This window comes from Anopheles funestus, chromosome 2RL, assembly GCF_943734845.2.
Source record: "Anopheles funestus chromosome 2RL, idAnoFuneDA-416_04, whole genome shotgun sequence".
Lineage (NCBI taxonomy): Eukaryota > Metazoa > Arthropoda > Insecta > Diptera > Culicidae > Anopheles > Anopheles funestus.
In genome coordinates this window covers 72698795-72718540 of record NC_064598.1, presented here as the reverse complement: position 1 = coordinate 72718540, position 19746 = coordinate 72698795, and the positions used below count along the sequence as shown (strand labels likewise).

The following is a 19746-nucleotide window of genomic DNA, read 5'->3' as shown; positions in this document are numbered from 1 at the left end:
CAGCGGGCGACCAACAATCGCAATTATGAATAATTTCCTCCAATTTAATTTATCATTATTATTAATGCTGCATCGGATATGGATGTGCTTATTTCTATTCATGCCTTTACTTGGTCTTCCCCAAACCATCGCCGACCAACAAAATTGTATCGCAAGTTCCGCGCTACAGAATATTCTTCCACGCTACCATCATGATAACAGTGTCACACAATCGAACGTCTCAATTTGTCCCAACACACTTGCGAAAAGCATCGACAATATAGCAACGCCTTGTGACATTCGGCGGTGCTAAACGTACGTCGGTAGCACACGATGCAATCACAGTCACAGAGTGCGAGAGACAGACCCAGGTAGCAATGTTGCATGACTTCCCCTCGTTTCACGTGCGATTTCTACCCCGCGCGGCTCAGCGCACCCACAAACGAAAGTGTCGCGCCCGAGAGCAGCTGTTGCAAGCTATTCCCGTCCCATTCTGGCCCTAACTAGCTTTTCTTCCCTCTCGCTCATCTCGCTCTTGTTCATTTTCGGATGTGCAACAAAGTGAACGGTTTCGCTGTGTCGCATCGCACACACACACGCCGTCGGCCATGGATCGTACTCGGCAGAAGTAAGCTCCATCCTGATTGGCTGTTATCAAATGATGGCGCCGATTAGGATCACTACGGGTGAATGGCTTGGATTAGAATGGAGCTGGTAAAAATTTGATAATTTTGCAAATATTTCGTTTTTATGCAAATTTTAGCATGTAAAATTGATTTTATTAATTCTTAATTCATTTTAATTATCAAGAAGGTCAAATCAATCTTCGCCTTTAATAATTACTACCATTTTTGGATTTTATTTTCTGTCAATAATATCCATGATTTTTATGGTCAAAAATATTGATCCTTCATTTGAGATAAACCATAGTGCCGTTTGTTTTGGCTCTCTTCTCACTCTTGTTGGAGAAATTGTGGACATTTTCGCAAACAGATTTTAATTTTGCTGGACACGGTTCAGCTCCGTGGCGTGTAATTTGTTAAGAAAGTTTAGAAATAGTTAAGTTATTTAAATGCGTAGGAAATGTGCGTAAAGTGTGATTAAGATTAGCATCTATTTTGTCCCGTAAAGTGAAAAAATGTGTGTGAAGGTGGACGGCGAAATTGGCGATGGTGAAGCGGAGTGGCAGGAAATAAATTATCCCGGACAAATAATGGTAAGTTTAGAAGTTATGTAAATTATTAGTGAAGTAAAGATAGTGTGAAATATATGCGTTTACTCTAGAAGCATCGGATGCCAGCGCCAATCAATACGCATCGCCGAGGACTACTGACAATTTCGCCTGGGACCACAGGAGCGGAAGGAATCATTTTCCGGTTGGAGGAGCAGCTAAAGTTGCCGGGAATGCTGGCGACCAGGGTGCAGTTGGATTGCACAAAAATGCAGCAAAAATTTTGGTAAGTTTGAAGTGATCGTGAGTGTTTAATGTGTGTGTAATAGTGTTCCGTTTTGCTTTTTTTCGTAGTCTTCCATCGGACGCCGTCAGCACCAAGCACCGGTATTCCAAGGAAGCCCGTCCTTGTGGAGGAAGGAAGACGTACGAGGGGCGAGAGGGAAGGCGAACGGGCAAGCGCGCGCGGCTGAAGCGGACCGAAGGAAGGATGGATTGATCGGCACGTACGAGGCGCGGATCAGCTGGCGGTAGCCAAGCGGGAGGGGTCAAAGCATGTGTGAGCAAATTGGTGAGTAATAAAGGAAGAGAGTTGAGAGAGAATTTTTCGTGTTCTCATTTTTTACGATCCGAAAGGGTGGGGGTAAAATGATGAGATTCATTTTGAATGTTGCATGACACCCCACGCGACGCGTCGCATGAACCTCATCCACCGTGCTGCTGTTGCTGGCATAATGATGAGAAATTGGATGAAGTTGCTCCCATACAAAAGTTCATGCGACATCGGCGATTTTGCTGCCTGGGGAGAGAGAGAGAGTGGTTAGCCACAATCAGCTTCACCTGACCGCATCACCACCGTTCCTGCTCCGAGATAATTATTATCCTTTGAAATGTTAATAAAGTAACACTATCATTAACCATCAGGCAAGATTTCATTTCATCACAAACCTACTTAAAGCGTGATGAAGCCACCGGTGATGGATATGCGCTCGTCCCAATCTGACATCTGACCACATCTGCTGCGACTGTGGTACGAGCGTTTTATCCACCATGGAAAGAGGAACTTTATCTCGGCATCGGTTTAGATGGAGCGGCACAACTTCAAACAGTTCTCAAGTAGCTGAATAAATTAGGATTCCACTGGCAAAACGACCGAGCGTACGGCCCGATATATATTCGTCACCATTTGTACAATGGATCAAGACAAACGTTTGACTATTCCAGATCAGGCCAGACCAGACGACAAATGGCAAACGATACTGGAATTAGTTGCCGTCATAAAATTATCCCATTAGGCAACGCTACTTAAGGGTTCGGCACGAGGAATGCGGTGAACAGACAGAAAAGGTCAAAGATGGTGGATATTTTTAGGCTGCTGGACACAGCTGTTTAAGGTGCTTTTCCAGAGCTGAATGATTTGTTTGAACAAATTATTTGCCATTCAAAGTTTATTAGGGGAAAAGGAGTTATGAATGGTGCTGAAAGCAACACAATTTTTCTTCATTGCATATTGATTTAAAGGGTCTTACCAACATTACAGGTTTTGGAGACTTTTTCCAAGCTTTTTTTTGAGAAATTAAACTTTTGATGATTATTAAATATTTTTAAACAACTTAAAAATTTATTAAAAACATCCGACAGTCTTCTACGGATACCAGTCTTGTACTACGCTAACGGAGCACGCCAATGCTCCGCTATTTTTAGGCTAATTTAACTATTAAAGGCTAATTTTTGTGGAGTGTGCGAGCAGGGCGTGTGGAGAAGGAGAATGAACCACGAGCTAGATGAGCTGTTTGGCGGTGCAGAAATCCTTACGTGATGAGGATGGTGGACTCACATCTCACCAGGAGGGTGCTCGTCAGCGACTTGTTCGGTACGAGACGTAGAGGAGCACAGCGAGATCGTTGGCTGGATCAGGTGGAGTCGAACCTATCGAAGATCGGATACAGTCGTGGATGAAGAACTGCAGCTCTCGACCGAGTTTCCTGGAAATGGATTGGTGACCCGGCCATGTCTTTGCGACGTGCTTCACCGTGAGCAGGCGTGAGTCGATTTGCAAAAAGAGTAAATACGTGAGTTGAAACGAAAATGTGCGAGTGAGTTGAAACAAAAATGAGTTGAAACGAAACGATTGATATACATGAGTTAAAACGGAATACATTTGTACAATACCAAAACTAGCCAAATGAATATACTGCTCGATCTGCCTAACTATCAAAACAGCATAAGCGAAAAAGCGGGCTTGTCTGAAGGACAAAAAACGGGAGACTTGTAGAGTACAATATGCATGTCTTACAATATTGTATTACTTTACTTATTTTCTTTCGTCGGTGGTGGGGCTCCAAAACAACCAGAATTTATTTAAATAAGTTTCTTTTCACTCAAATAAGGCTTTAAATGAAAAAAAGAATAAAAAATAACAAATAAATTAAAAAAAATTCTTTTAATTTAAAAATCTCCTAAGGCTATAGCCTTACCTTTTTTGGAAAATTTATGAAATTTTTTTAATTGATATTCCTTCATGCGAATGTATTGAAATAAGTTTCTCTTCACTCACATAATGCTTTAAATAAAAAAAAAAATAAAAAAAAATTCTACAAATTTGAAACTTTCCTAAGGCCTTAGCTTTTTTTCAGTAATTTAGCACAATTTTATAAATTGATGTATTTTACTGCGAATTTGTTGAAGTATGTTTCTTATCATTGTAAATGCTTTGCTACATGCTTTAAACAGAAATTGAATAAAAAAATATAAAAAATTAAAAAAATTCTATTATTTTGAAAATTTCCTAAGGCTATAGCCTTAGCCTTTTTTAAAGTAATTTAGCAAAATTTATAAACTGATGTTTTTTAATGCAAATTTTTTGAAGTACGTTTCGTTTCACTCAAATAATGTTTTAAATAAAAAAGAATAAAAACATTATGAAAAAACTTAAAAAATGCTATAAATTTGCAATCTCCTAAGCAGCGGCGGATTCCATTTTATGTCCTTGCCCATAAAATTAGCCCGCTGGTTTGCTTATGCAGGTTTGATAGTTAGGCAGAGCGAGAAGTATATTCATTTGGCTAGTTTGGGTATTATACACGTGTATTCCGTTTTAACTCATGTATATCAAAATGTGTATCGTTTTAACTCATTTTTGCTTCAACTCATTCGCACATTTTCGTTTCAACTCACGTATTTACTCTTTTTGCAAATCGACTCACCACGGCTACATGTTCACACTCATGGGTCGCTAAAACTCCTCGTGGTGAGTGAACGAAACTCGTTTAATACAACGTTACAACTCGCTATATCACTCTTACTTAATTTGCACATCTCTAGTCAAAAGCAGATTGCTGTTGCATGATATTATCCCTTTGGAAAATAGAGTAAATATTATAAATGAATTATTATCCATATCTGGCAAATACAAAGAGCCTTTAGATGTAAACTTTCTGTTTTCTAGGTAGAGATTACGAAGCGTATTTCGCGATGGCTGTAATAAATAAAAACCTCAAAAAGGCTAACAGTCCTTGGAAGATTTTATTTCAGATATTTCTAATGACGTACTTACAACAATAAATCGCCAAAATTGTCACACAAATTTCATTACAAATCATTACTGTTGGTGTACGTGTTTCCAAACTTTGTCATCCGCAGCTCTAATTTGCCCTCCACAATTATCTACACTCTCGCACGAAGTACAAACGTGGTTCGGATTTTATTGCTATTCAGCGAATTACATTCAACCGACCACGTGGAAACGGTGTAACAATTTAGCAGATAATTTTCGTCACATTTGTTTCCATGTCGTAGGTGTACGGGGACGCCTGGTGCCTAGTGCTAGGCTAGCAAATCGTAGTACCAATTATGCCAACGGGTATGCCGAAACCTACGCGTACGCGGAACACAAAACCGCAACATGCCACCCTACATGTACAGACTAATCCAATTGATGTAGGATGAGATGCGTGTGGCAACGATCGGTTCACCGCTAGCACACTGTTGGTCGTAGCTGTACAGTCCGACCAGATATGGCAAATAGATATTGTTGCTCCGTTGCAGCGTAATAAACGGATCGCCCTTGCGCCCACAGTTCGGTGCATCGGTTCCGTCCGGCCGTAGCCGAAACTCCTGCCAGCACAGCTGATCGTTCGTAAGCTCGGTGTGCGAAGTGAACAGCTGGCAGTCTCGGTTGTGTATCACGTTCTTGTCCCGCGTCGTAAAGGATTGACCGTCGAAATGTATCTTCTGGCCGTAGAATGGTGTTCGATTCAAATCGCGCCACAAACACGCCGGAACGGCATTCTCGTTAATGCTAATGTACACGAGGATACAAAAAATAGAAAATTAACGAAAGGTATTTTTTTTAATTATTAAAAAATATTTAAACATTTTTCTAAGCAGGCAAACGAAATGTGCAAAATTGGCTTTAGCAAAAATTTCAATGAAAAATAATCAACCAGAGGTAATAATCTAATTCCAGTCTAATCACGTTCTACAGTACCAAGCGTTGTGTATAATTTATTTAAAATCTAATTTAAAATACCACCTTTTCACCAGTGCCAGTGTGAACACTTGTGATTACTGCTACATGTGGTATGAAAACTCTAACCAAACCTTTGATCGTACTGTGTCTTATAGTGCACCAGGCCCGAACCGATACGATGTGCATGCTAAACCCGCTAGCAGCAATCTAAGCCGTATTATTAGCAAATGATTGAACCAACATTGATATTGCATTCGTTCGCTTCGTTGCCTGGCCACGAACGAGTTTCCGTTGCACTACTTACAGTACATCCGAGTCCAGCTTCAGCACCGCTATGTCATTGTCGTGCGTTTTGGGGTTGTAACTTGGATAGCGGATTGTCTCCTTTACGCGTATGATCTGTGCTGCACCATCGTAGATCCGTGCGACATTCGTTTCACCGATGCTGACCACTTCCGGGCTGCGTCTGAAAGTATCGGAGCCGAACCCGGCCGTTAGTGTACGGTAAAACGTAATTAAATTATCATCGCCTGACTCGAGCGAAAAACGATTCCCGACCCGACCCGACGATTTATGCTGGCAGTGCGGCAGTACCACTGATCCCTGCCATTGCCCAGCAAAGGAACGTACCTTCGCACACTGTTAGCGCAACCGGCCGTCGTGAGAACCGTGTTCAGGTTAATTAACGTTCCCATGCAGTGCCAGGCCGTGGCCGTCTTGTTGACCTTCCAGCCAATCATGACCGAGTGCGGATGGTCACCCTCGACCAGCGGTTGGCCCGACTGCTCACCAACAAAGTCGGCGTACTTCTTGCGGAATCGCTGATAGTTCGTTTCGCACTCGGTCAGCAGCGGCAGGTGGGCGGTCGCGATGAACGAATTCACCGGACAACAAACAATGGGTTCCGTCTCGTTGGTGCAAACCTTGACCACATCCTTGGCCAGTGCCCGGTGCGAACAGTGGTCAATGTGCGCACATACGCCCGCCTCACGATCCGACGCCTCGCAGATATAGTCCAGGGCGAGCTCCTTCTCCATCAACACCTGCGGCACGGTGTGCACGTTCATCGTCTTGTAGATGACGTTGTTCATCCAGTCGAGAAATGCGATTGCTCGCGTGGCGACCAGTGGCCGCCGGCCGAACCCACAATCCGGCGCATACGAACTCACACCAATCAGATCCTCCGGGAAGGGGTTCGTATCGGCCGTGGGGCGAATCTCGTTGAGCACCTCGTTACCGTTCCACGGTTCACACGCACCCGGTACGAGATGATCTCCGCCCGAGCCCAGACAGAATTGGGTTTCGTTGAGACCGCTCTTTAGAATTCCGTATCCCTTATACGATTCGGTACAGTTTGCATTTGCCACCTGCTGAAGGGTGGCCGTTACGTATCGCTCGGTGCCGTCGGTATTGCTATCTGTGAGACCATTGTCATTCAGATTGTAGGGTCCGATGCCGAAGGAAAGGAACAATTCTCTTTGATCGTCATCGCTTGCTGTTCCAACGCATGACACTGCCTTCCAGTCGTATCGGTTACTGAAGCACCGTGTGATTATGGGACATGCGTACAAAAAAGAGACAGAAAACAATATTATTACATAATATTTTAAGTCTGTATCAGTTTTGAGTAGTTTTGAATGTTTTGAAAATAAATCTATAAACTATGAATGATCAAAAATTAAAAATATGAAAGAAATCTTCAATATATCCTGAAGCGTTTAGTGGCTGGAAATATTATTCGTGTGGAAGGTTAAATTTAAAACTTATTTAAACAACATTTTGATGTTAAAGAAACAACCATTCGTGTGGAATTGAATAACCAATTTAGAAATTAAGTTCATTATTTTATAAGCCTGTTAGCTAGATATTAGATTTATTTAACATTTTAAGCTTCATTTAGACTAGTTTCAAATGTAAAAAAAAACCGGATAAAAGGACAAACTTGAATAACAAGTATTGCTCTCAGCGAAAACCCGTTTCAGCCATGCTTTTAATACGATCAAAGCAGCGGATACATCGTACACAGCATAATCGCCATCAATAAACTCTTTCCGGCTGCCGTACCCCTTTTGGGACCGTTCGCTGCGAGTTTTGCACAAAAAAAAGAACACCCAAACGCTAACCATCATCAAGCTGGCCGGAGTAGCCACTCAGAACAATCGTGTTCAATACGGTGCAGCAAACGGAAGAGCGAACGGAAATAAATATAGCAACATCACAACTCACCGGTTGTCGGTTTGCAGCCGAATCAGTGCTAGATCGTTGTACAGTGTCTTCCTGTCGTACTCCGGGTGGAAGATTACTTCGGCTATCTTTTTCCAGTCGTTGCGATAGTTTACCACATCGACATCACTGTCTCGCAGTTCGAGGTTTTTGTACCGTTGCGCATGGGAGTTTTAGGGGTTCGACCGGTCAATCCACAGGGCGGAACAACATTGGAAACGGAAAATGAATGTAGATAAAATTGTTAACATTTTCATTTGTAACCCTCCTTCCGCAGCTCTAGTTCCATTGGCCACTCGCACTTGCAACCACTTGCCATCATTGATTCCACCCCGTGTGGGGAGGGAGCAAAAGGGTACGAGTTGCGAGTGGGCAAATGGATGAATCTGAACCATGGCAAGTCGATCCTGGGGAAAACCCGAGATTCGGTTGCGGTCCCTCGTGCTACTCCACTTACATATCCTTGACGCACCGAGCAGACGTCAGTGCAAAGTCCTGTGCAACAATTGTGCAACCACAAATCCACTCCACATTCTCGCCATCCTTCCCAACGGCGCACTGCACGAACGAAAGGAACGGAAGGCCGGGATCGGGATGAGGGGTTTTGTATCCGTGTCCGGTGAACGTTGCGAGGTCCAAAAATCGTAGAACGAAAAGTCGAAAAGATGCTCTCGTTAACTCCTTACTAGCTCAATGCTCAAGACACACCCGGCAATGGAGATGCTGATGATGATGGGAGGTGATGTGTGGAAGCAGATGCTTGTGCAAGGTGTACTTGCTTTGTTGGATACCCGATGCAAGGGCAAACCCATGGTCTTTCGTGTATGCTGGGTGTGCTACTGCTAGCCAAGCCAATGCAAGTAAATATCGTTGTTTAACTAACCTTAAATTCTTTGAATACGTGCAATTTAGCACGCAAAGGATTTGCCTCGACCGTTCCCTTCTTGCCGGTAAGATGGGTTTCCAGGGTGGTGGTCTGCAAAAATAAAAAAAATAAAACTAGAATCGATGAGCAATCCATGCAACCCGTAAAGTGTCTAGTGGACGCGTATATATATGTTCTATCCAACATCCAACACAGGGCGAAAGCTCTTGGCTGGTCGGACAGCCAAGCTTAAGAAGCGTAACATAACGAGCATTAAATCTGTTAACGAAGGGATCGATTTGTTACGTATCGTTTGCTTATCGTTTACACAGTATACTCTGTGAATCAAACACAGCACCAGTTCCCTGTGTCCCGGTAAACGGTCGATCGCCGCTTCCGTACGGCAAACTGCCAGGCAAAAAGGGGTTTTTGCTGAGCATGCTGTCTATTAAAGATCAACAAACCACCCCTTACGTCAATGGTGCGTTTATTGTGCTGCTGTAAATGTCTGGAGCCGAAGTAAATAAATTCAATTAATTACAGGCTTCTATTGAATCTAATGCCTGCAAAGCTTCAAATCTGCCAACTTGGCTGTGTTGTGCCTTGCCACAGGATATTGTGGGATTGCCAGCAAATGAGATGCCTCGATAGGGAACTATTAGTTCAGACAGGTCACGTTTCATTATTTGTACACAATTAAAAAAACCAAATGCAATTCGAGCTTCGTAAAAACATTCTAGACGAATTATTCGTTCATATTTACGTAGTTAGTAAGTTGTGTTGTTTGGTGTTTTGAAGTAAATAATGATTTAGAATTTGTTCTAAACTTCATGTAGTGAAACTCAGACCATTTGAGGTTGTAAAATATTCAATTCCTCCATCAACACTCTACCTCACCTTTAACTCCGGAGCCACTAGTGACGCATCCAACTCCCGCTTGGAAATGTATCGTATAACGCAATCGGGCGGATGATACACGCGCTTCGTAACGGCTTCGATCCACAGTATGTAGTGGGGCACCTTCGCATAGACGCCCGGCGTTGTTGCACCACACGGTACCCCCAGCGCCGAAACACCCACGACGAACGGTGTGTATCGCGAGCTGGACAGTAGCTTCACCTGTAGCGGACCGCCTGTATCGCTGGGACAACTCTGAAGCTGCTCATCGCCCGCACACATCAACATACGGTTGATTCCCTTCCGAAAGGCTTCCTTATTATCACGATACCAAAACTTGCAGCGATCTTGATTGATCGGATTGAGTGGCGTCGTTACGATCGGTGGAGACACTTCAGCATCTGAGAATGGATATGGCACCGACTAGGTAAATTAGACCGCTCTGCATCTCTGACTGTAGTTTACTCACAAAAGTCCCAACCCGCAGCATGCAGCTTGTCGAACGTTAAGGAATCGTTTGTGTACAGACATGCCGGTGTGACGAAGTCGGTGACACTGAAACACAACACCCAGAGTCAGAGTAAAACAAAACAAAAAACCGGTTAAAGGGGTTTTGCTGTGTTACTTGAGCACCCGTCTCGACTTACGTCACGGATTTCTTCAGCCGCAGCAACGCTATGTCGTGGTATGCGCTGTTAAAATTAAACTCCGGATGGCGTATTATCTCGGCTATTTCGATCTGCTGCATAAAACGATCATCTTTGGCGTTGTATAGATCGAGATCACCCAATCGCACAACCGTCGGTTCCATACTAAAAGAAGCACAAAAAGGTATGTATAAGCAAAAAATGTTTTCTAGCAGATTGATATTATTCATCTTCTACAAACCCTTCATCCTGGGTACAATGTGCAGCAGTAAGGACAAAGTCCTCCGCGATCAAACTTCCACTGCAACGCCACTCAATATCACCACCGTTTGCGGACTTCCATCCTAATGCTGCCAGATGTGCAAATTCTCGCGAAAACGAAGGAAATTCTTGCAATGGTGCTGCTGGTGGCTCATCGTGAGCTAACTTTTGCATACGAAGTGAACAATCTGGGCAGAAAAATGGCAGAAGTATGTTTTGTTATTACTTTCGCGTTGTTTCGTAAGCTGCTACTTACCCTCCAACGAACCAGAATCGGGAAGTGTATGAACGCTAAGTTCTGAAATTGAAAACAATTCGAAACCACAAACAACCAACAAAAAAATGGAATTACTAGACATTCACTTTGCCATAACCTTGATACTGCTCCCGTTATGAATTCTTTCCCATTTCACTTCCTCAAACAGTGTATCGCCAGCTTTATCCACACGTAATGCCACCAACGCCATAAGAGCGGACACACGCACACGCCACAAACAAACTAACCTTCAAACGATTTGCGAAATGCCAGCACAACCCATCGATCAGCTGACGAGGCGATCGCGAGCAGTACGAGTAACGTTATCGTTCCGCGTTCCAGCATGGTATCGAAGCGACTGAACGCCGGTCGATCGTACCAAGCATAAAACGCACACAAGAACTTATGTAATGTATGGTCGGCCGAAGCGAAACGGCGAAACCCCAATAACGCCATGCACGAAACGCACACCAAACAGTGTATGCGGCGGGAGGTTCGTTGTCTGTTGTTGTAAACACCGATCGCGTAGTCCATGCAGCAACCCCTCATGGCGTCAATGGGGGAAGGTGAGTTCGATGCCGGCTTACTTTCACTTTTGTCAAGCGACAAACCGAAATCGCGCGATGCACAAACCGTGTGTGATACACTGCTGCAACAAGCGAATTTATGCCGCTTAAGTCACTTTACAGTGCAACATACGAAGTGGGATAAAAATAAATATTTTTATAATATTGTAACGAGAAAAAAGTCAAATACAAAAATTAAACACTTTTCAAAAAAACTTTTTACTACTTTTTTCATCATATTTAACATGTATAGGAAATGCCTTGTGAAAAATGTACTTCTTCAGCTTCAGAGGCTGACAATACGGCCGAAGCCGTAATAATTAATTATAAATAAATAAATAAAAATTTAACATGTATGCTGATACGACTAAGAGCGAGCGGAGAAGAACGAAATGGATGCGAGTGTGTAAGTATGCAACATGAGTGAATAGTATCATGAATGTTTATCGAAAAACACAAACAAAACAAACTAATTAACCGCGATTAAAACTATGTGAAAAAGCAACGTTTTAAACAAGTTTCATTTTTTAGCTTTGAGATACATTGAATACAAAGTGAAGTAATAATAAAAATCATTTAATACTTAGTTTGAAAATATCTTATTGCCTCACAAGCAAAACATATTTAATAATGTTTGATCGTGAAACAAATCTGCAATATTAAGCAATATATACTATCTTTTACTGGTTTCCCGATAAAGTTATACGCCTTGCGTAAGTGCAGTTCTAAAGATAAATTAGAACTTACTAAATGTGCCTGTCACACTTCACGTATAAGCTATAAGAATAATGTTTTTGAAATGAAGTGATTACAGTTCCAAAATATTTGATGGACTGAAGTTTAATGGGAAGGACTGTTATCGATCTACCTCAACTCCTAGAGCTTTCTAGTTGCATTCATGATTTTAATGTCAATGAATTTTTGGGAAATGGTTTCTATCGTCCTGTTGCAAAACACTTTCGTTTTTTATCGCGCTATACCCATAATTAAAAAGTACCTTGTAATTTTAACATCGACAGGGGAAATCAATTTTCCACATGAATTATCCAGCATGTCGTAGTGTGTAGACGTGATGTGCCACGCAACACGCTTCATACACGACCGGCAAGCACACCCTTTGTTATCCTTGAATTTTCTTACAACACACAGGTCCGTTGTGGCTGTTTTCGAATCGGAATCTAATTTCAGAAAAGTGATTTTTCGATGCCGTGCATGAGAAACGGGACACCCAGACTTGTGACGAAACGTGCGCCAACCATCGTTTGTAGGGTGATTCCGTAAAGGAAAAAAAAATAACGAAGCTCACAACCCTCTGCGGTACAACTAGTACACGCTCACTTCCGTTCGTGCGCTACAAACACTGGCCGATTTCCGTCCAAAGTTCGCTGAAGTTTGAATAGTTACATAGCGCCAGCATGTGCCCGGCGAAGTGAAAGGAAGTGCGCAGGGTATGTGAGATGGGTCGGATGCGGTGAAGGTTTTTGAGGAACACTCCACAATCAGATGTTGTTTCCGGTTACTGCTTGTGGGGGGTCCGGGGGTTCATGCAAAGTTTGGTTTGATCTTTCTCTTTCTCGCGTTCTAGTACACACACACCTGCAATATCTAGCGCATAGCAATACTTAGAGCTTTTGCGGGCCCGGTTTTGACAGACCTCCGGTTAAGGCACGGAACTACGGAAGAAAGAATAAACAGCATTCCGCTTGGGAAATGGTACAAAGGGCCAAAGAGAAAACGGGAAGGAAACTATTTACCATTTACCTGGTACGATGTAGTGGCGCGTAGCTGCTTGCAAAAAAAAATCCCCGTACGGTATTGTGATGTTTTTACGAGGATAACACTGGAAGGTCAAGCCAGTGGGAAACAGTATACTAGCAGCTACGCCCCTTCATTACTTAGCGACAATCAAAGGCTGGAGCGAAAATGATCAAAGTTGAAAACCGCAAGGTTCAGCATAACGGGTCAATGAACGTAAGATGTACTGTGTTGCGAAACCGTTCTGACCAGTCTTGTTTCATTTCCAACTTTAGCTCGTTGCATATGCATGCTAAAGTGATTTCTCACTCGGTACAGCTTCCACTGCAAGGTTTTAAGTCTGCACGAACCATAAGCCAGGAATATGGTGTTTAATTTGCCAATCTTGTGCAAAGTTTGTTTTAAAACTTTGTAATAAATATTAATACTTACCATGCGAGTTTTCAAAGAAGTACTATGGTTTGTTTTGTAAAGAAAAGACTTTTTTAAATATTATTTCATTTTATTTATGGACTTTTCTACTAAGGAGTTAAATTACTAAATTATGTAGAAAATATTAGATTTGAATAGAAAATATTAAATATTAGTAATAAATAATTTTAAATACTGGGGTGGCCCGGTAGTATATGTGTATATGTGAAGTGAACGACTCTGGTCCACACGACAGGACTGGGTTCAAATCCCATCCGGACCGTCCCCCCGCAAGAACGGACTATCCGGCTACTTGGTAAAAATAAGTCTAGTAAGCCAGAAATGGCCGGCGTGACCTGTAAGGTCGTTAAAGCCAAGAAGAGAGAGAGAGAGAGAAGAGAGAGAAATGTAGAAAATATCAAATAAAATTACAGTAAATATTACATATAATTTACAATAAATTTCTTCCCGTAAAATAAAACAAACTGATGTAATGTAAAGCATGCATGTAAAGAACAATGACGAGCAAATAAAGAATGAATTCACCTTACAAAAATAAAATGAAAAAAAAAATCACCCAACAAAACATCCAATTTATATAAATTTCATTTCATCTCGACGAATTTGGACAGAAAATAATAAGCTTATGTCGTGTAACAAAAGTGCAAAGGTGGCTGTTTTTGTTCCACCAATTGGCTTCAGCACTCGGTGGCGCTGTACGCGGGACGGGACTTCTTCACAGCCTCTCAGATATATCATACCAAAGTCAAGTATGGCTTGGCATGATGCCGACCACAACCTTGAAACCATACACTCCGTCCTCCGCTACCAGGCAAACGAATAGACAACCGAATAGACCGTAGAAAAAAAACAAGAATAGAAAACATCATACAACGATGCACTTTGCGTCCGAAATGCTGCACGTATCTCTTATTATCCTTGAACTTCTCACGGCCATACGCGCACCCGCACCCGGTAGGACCCGGTGTGAACAGGGCGCAAGGAGGAGGCACAGAACGTCGCATGTATGCGCGACCGAACGACCTCGTAGAAAATGGAATCAAATTGCTCTTCTAGCTTAGCGTTTCATCTGTCACCGTTGAGATGAACGTTGCCTGGATGGTCGTACGAATTGTGAAACGACCGAAAAGAATTCGCATTCACAGTGGAAGTGGAGCTAGTTGCGGTGTCGCATTGACTAGAAGTACCATTTGCTGTGTACTTCATCCCGGAGAAAAGGGTACAAGTAGAGGATATTGTTCACAATACCGACCAAGACACACTGCTGAGTGTGTAGTGAGTAATAGGAGACACACTGCTCGAATGCTCGATTCTCATACAGGAAGGTACTGTAAAGGTGCTCACGTACAGTTCGAGCCACTTTAGTGCATCAAAACATTTGCATGCTCAGTAAAGTCATTTGCGATAGTGTTTCAACCGTGAGTGATGATGTTTCCTTTATTTTTTGTTTGGTTTTCTTTGTATCAATTTTCTGTCCAATCTGCCAATCTCAGCCTCAGCCTGATTTCTTGGAGGACGGAAATAATTCTTGTTTAGACGAGCAAATGTCTGATGTAAAGGGAAAGTACAAAACATACTTTATTTTTCATTTATTTATTGTACAATGAGGGCTTTTCGACGTATTGTCAGTCCTATTTAGAGGAAAAAGAGCATAATGTTAACATGGAATTTCTTTCTTTTATTTTGTCTAATCCAGAATATGCTTGATTTATATGAGAAGCTGTGTAAAATATTTTTGGAATGAAATTTTTTACAGAAGAAAATAAGCCATGTTTTGAACCACTATTGTAAAAGCTAAAATAAATTAAGAAGACACAAGCAAATCATGCTACATGTTAGCTTCACCAGAAAACGTTCTCTTTGCCAGGTTCCCGGTGTTTGATGCACGTTGTAGAGGCTCAAGAAAAAAAGGTGATACCGATTCAGTTTTCCCTTTCTGAACGCAAGACAAAACCTTCGTGCAAACAGCCACACATGTTTACCACTTAGCTAACGAATGGGATAGGGTTTTCACTAACCGCGCCAAGAAAGAACCAGAGCGAAGATCGGTAACTACACGAGTGGCCTTGTCGTTCTACATTGTTGTTTGTTTCCTTCAATTAGTTGCCTCGGCACGGTACAGATCTGGCCCCTAATAAGTTGTTCCATTCTTGTTGGCAACACTTCAGCGCCCATCATTCTTCCTTCGTGCACAAAAGTGCACGTGCGGTCCCGCTGGAAGAAACTGCACAGCGAACAACGTTTAACAGCGACGGCCTGATACCCTGTCCCGACCGCGTGTGTGTGTGTGTGGTCGGAAGAGGAATTGCAATTAATGTTTAACCTTATTAGAAAATCACGAATGAGCGAATGCTTGCACGTGGGACAGAGTGTGCCCACCCGTGGATGAATACCGCAACGCCTCATCCTGACAGCCAGTTGATTATGTCGCAAGCGCACCGTGTCGTGCGCCAATCGCCTTGTGCCCGAGTCCACCAATGGCAATATATACGGCGCTACGCTGCACACGAGTAACTTTTGATTACCTTGCTCGATGAACATACAGGAACGTGAAGACTTTGAACTTCACACGAGTTAATCGACGGAACTGGTACGGTCGTCCAAGTTTTGGGCTGCTGCACACCCGAGATCGATTCTGTTCGATAGAAAATTAATTTATTTCTCATAAACTTTCTCATCCTTGCAACGACTAGTACAAGGACGTCGTATTCACGTACAATAGATACCCACAGGTGTCCGAAATCTATCTAACGGGTCGCAGGACCACTTTTGAAACCCTTTGACTTCAACTTCAACATGCTGATCGTCGAATAGAGACCAAAGAAATAGGTTTCTGGGATGTTCGCGTTGCAAATTACTTCTGGGAATGGCCGATTTTTGTCAGTTGGTGATGCAACCATACGGTCGTGAAGAAAATCTTTGTTTCAAATCGAGGTGTTTTACACAACCCATCCCTTGTTGCGACCCCTCCTGGACAACTTCAATCAATGCAATGGTCTCTAAGCGTGAAGACATAACAACACTCAAACGATGTGGTGCGCGACTCAAGAGTGGAATCGGAAAACAAATCGAATCCCATGTTACGGGGGGGACGTGGAGGACGTGATGCCCCACCGTGTACCGCAGCAAACCGTGCAGGACTAATCTCGGGACGAATGTCGCGCTATCAGGAATCGAATCAATTTCGTTCCCATGACGGGCTTCACACGAACGTGCAACAACGGCACGTGACTGACAACGGTGATAAGTGATTTTATCGCACTCACGAAGCGCACAAACCGATCGTTCTCGTGGCACAAATTTGTGCCAGCTTTCGTCCCCGAATGTCTTGGCAACCCAAGAGGGAGGGGGACGGTATGTGCAGGCGGTGGGACGTGCGGAAGTAGGGAAACTTTGTTTATCGCAACAAGATGAAACGCTATCAATTTTCTTACACTTTTGCGTCGCGTTTCTTACCGTTTATACCGCTTTTTGAAGTGCAACGATGCTTCGCTGCACGAGGGCGTTTTGTGCATGGGTGAGTGAAACAGTTTGAGCCTTACGAGATCTGAAGATTGTTTGCTTGAACGGAAAGGACTAAGATTACAATTCTATTCCCTCAACAACTTAAACAATTTATCTCCTTCTTGGGTACTAACAACGGTAATAAATTGTTACCTTATTCTAAAGGAAGTTTTTAAATGGTTTGAGTAATTGAACGATTACTTGAAACAATTGTAAATATCATATATCGATAAACAATTGAGGCTAACTTAATATAGATAAGCATTGCTGAATATCCTTTGTTAATGATGAAGTCTGCGAAGATTCGTCTTATCATAATTGTGGACGTTTTAGTCTTTTTTGTTTGTTAATACATGATTCATTGTGAAAGAAGTACATAGAACGAGATTACTTCTAGTTCTTTCATTTTCCACTAGATGGCTCTAAAAGATGAAGTTTTTATGTTTGACCATTTTTCTTTAAAATAAATTTCTTAGATCATACTAACTACCTGTCTAGATGTGGTCAGATCAAATGTAGATGATTTCAATAAATCTTGTCTTTGTGTCTAAAGTCTTTGTGTCGCATTTGAGTTCCATTGTATCCACCTGTGAGCACTCTTTGCTCAGGATCATCAGCTTGATCCTCGGTTCATTTTAGCCTTTAGATCTCCGTGAGCTATTATATTGAGGACCAGCAGGTATAGAACGGATCTCTGTACGGATGAAAGCCGTCGAGACAACACAAGTCGCCAGCTTACTTTTGGGAATTCCTGCTCTATCTTGTTTATGTTGCTCTATCTCTATTATGTTGGAAGGGACAGGTAGACACTCTTTTTCAGCGATATATTTGCTGGTTAGCAGTGCCTGCTTAGCGATAGCCGGAATCAGGTTATTCCTCCACGGTTTCGGGGAAAGGCTAGGTGGTTCAGCGTTACACACATGTCTCCGGATCCTTGCCACAGGATTGAGCCAATAGTCAGCGACACCTTGGCTATGTCTATGACTCTGGTACCACATCGAGAAGTCACATACCACAGCATAGGCAGGAGATAACCATTCAGGCATCTTCTACATGAGGTTCAGATCTCTCTTGAGATGAAGCCAGACCACGTGTCGGAATTGGTTGATAACAATGTCCCAGTTCCGAGTTTTACCACGCAATGAAAGATATTTAATTCAAGACATTTAAAGATTAGCTAAGCCTAAAAATTTAAAATTCAAATAAAATATAGCAAAACGCTCGAAGGGCGGCCCGGTGGTGCATGTGAAAAACGGCGCCCGTCTACACAGCCGGACCGGGTTCAAATCCCATCCGGACCGTCCCCCCGTAGCATGGACTGACTATCCTGCTACGTGGTAAAATAAGTCTTGATACGGCCTGGCCGTTCCAAACCACAAAAAAAAATAACAAAACGCTTATAAACCTTTTTTTAACACTTAATCGAATGAATGCGTAACATAAAAAATGCAAAAGAAGAACTGGAATAATCATTTCCTACAAAGCATAATTCAAAATTAAACATTTTTTTAAAATTTAACTACTAGAAACGAACAGTCACGAATAGAAACTAAATTATTACCCGTTTATTTTACCCAAAAAATAAGTTCACTCATCCATAAAACATTTATATCATTCCGAAACAATCGCATTCGTCATGAAAAGCTGTACCGCTTACAAAGCAAACAGCTCATAAACATTTGAGATTGCCATTTTTTACGATTTTACTGCCGTGATGCTTTCTGTCAGTGGCAGCTTTTTATGCTAAAATGCTTCCTCCTTCATCACACTTCAGCAAAACGATCAACCATTCCATGCCGTGGTAAGATTTCGGTAGTTAAGCAAATTGAAAATAACTACTTTTCCATTAACTTCCAGCAAACTTGCCCGAATTGCTACAGGGGTCTAGCGAAACGGAGACAACGAAGAAGCCCGAAGAGCACAAACAGCGACAAAAGAACAATCTTCAGAATGACCGAACTTACTGAAACGTGTGAAGACAGTGTGATTCTTATATCGCGCGTCGAGTATAATCTAGCACGGTGGCGCCGGTGGTCGAAACAGTAGAAATCGTCCGCGCGAACAGCCGAACAGAAAACAAGCGAAAAGACACCAGCTACAAATAGGCGAAATTAATCATTCAGATTGAGAAATGAGCATTGCACATCGGGCCAGTGGCTGTTGCCTGGTGCTGAATACGAAATGCCAATCTCTTGCCACCAATTAGGGGCCGGGGCAAAAGTTGAAAAAGCGAATGACCATTTCGCATACCGCACTCCATTCTGTCAATTCTATCCATTCATTCGTTCCATGGCAGACATTATAAATATTCAAGCACATCCTTGGTTCGCAGGAAAAATCATGTTTCTTCAAACAAAAGCCCGGGGTTTTTGGTAGAATCGGCTCCTTCCAGGAAGCGCTAGGACAAAAGTTGTGGAAATGTTGTTTCCCGAACTAACCACGAGCTGGAAGGGTCAGATTCGCATATTTTTTGGGTTGTTGAAAGCTGGAATTTCTTCATTCAATCTCTGTTTCACTTTTTCGCATAGTTGCCACTGCTGAGGATGATTGTTTTTCCATAAATCGCATAGCTAAAAGGTTTTGACTGACTTTTTAAGAATGTTTTCAATAATCATAGAAGTATCATAATGGATTTTTACCATATAAATAAACAAGAAGTATTATTTCGGTAACTTACATTGCTTTACCCAACATTTATATCGTTGACCAATACGCCATG

General features: G+C 42.3%; 2 protein-coding genes across 3 annotated transcripts; one reads left to right on the top strand and one right to left on the bottom strand.

The window, feature by feature from the left end:
* The first annotated feature begins 667 nt into the window (after positions 1–667).
* LOC125764872 (uncharacterized) lies at positions 668–1956 on the top strand. 2 transcript variants are annotated; one of them, XM_049429506.1, is made up of 3 exons: positions 668–1195; positions 1267–1436; positions 1505–1956. In XM_049429506.1, the coding sequence occupies exons 1-3, from the start codon at positions 1118–1120 to the stop codon at positions 1647–1649; spliced, it is 393 nt and encodes a 130-aa protein (XP_049285463.1). In that variant the 5' UTR covers positions 668–1117; the 3' UTR covers positions 1650–1956. The 2 variants fall into 2 exon arrangements, with proteins under 2 accessions (XP_049285463.1, XP_049285462.1); XM_049429505.1 differs by having other exon boundaries at positions 1264–1436.
* Positions 1957–4656: 2700 nt separating this feature from the next.
* On the bottom strand, positions 4657–11115 carry LOC125775154 (transmembrane protease serine 9-like). Its single transcript, XM_049445674.1, has 12 exons — positions 11019–11115; positions 10771–10812; positions 10495–10702; positions 10254–10418; positions 10076–10161; positions 9607–10007; positions 8728–8820; positions 8302–8402; positions 7848–7973; positions 6252–7157; positions 5926–6087; positions 4657–5450 (listed from the first exon to the last, which is right to left on the bottom strand). Exons 1-12 carry the CDS (start codon positions 11113–11115, stop codon positions 5063–5065), a joined length of 2775 nt encoding a protein of 924 aa, XP_049301631.1. The 3' UTR covers positions 4657–5062.
* Positions 11116–19746: the final 8631 nt, after the last annotated feature.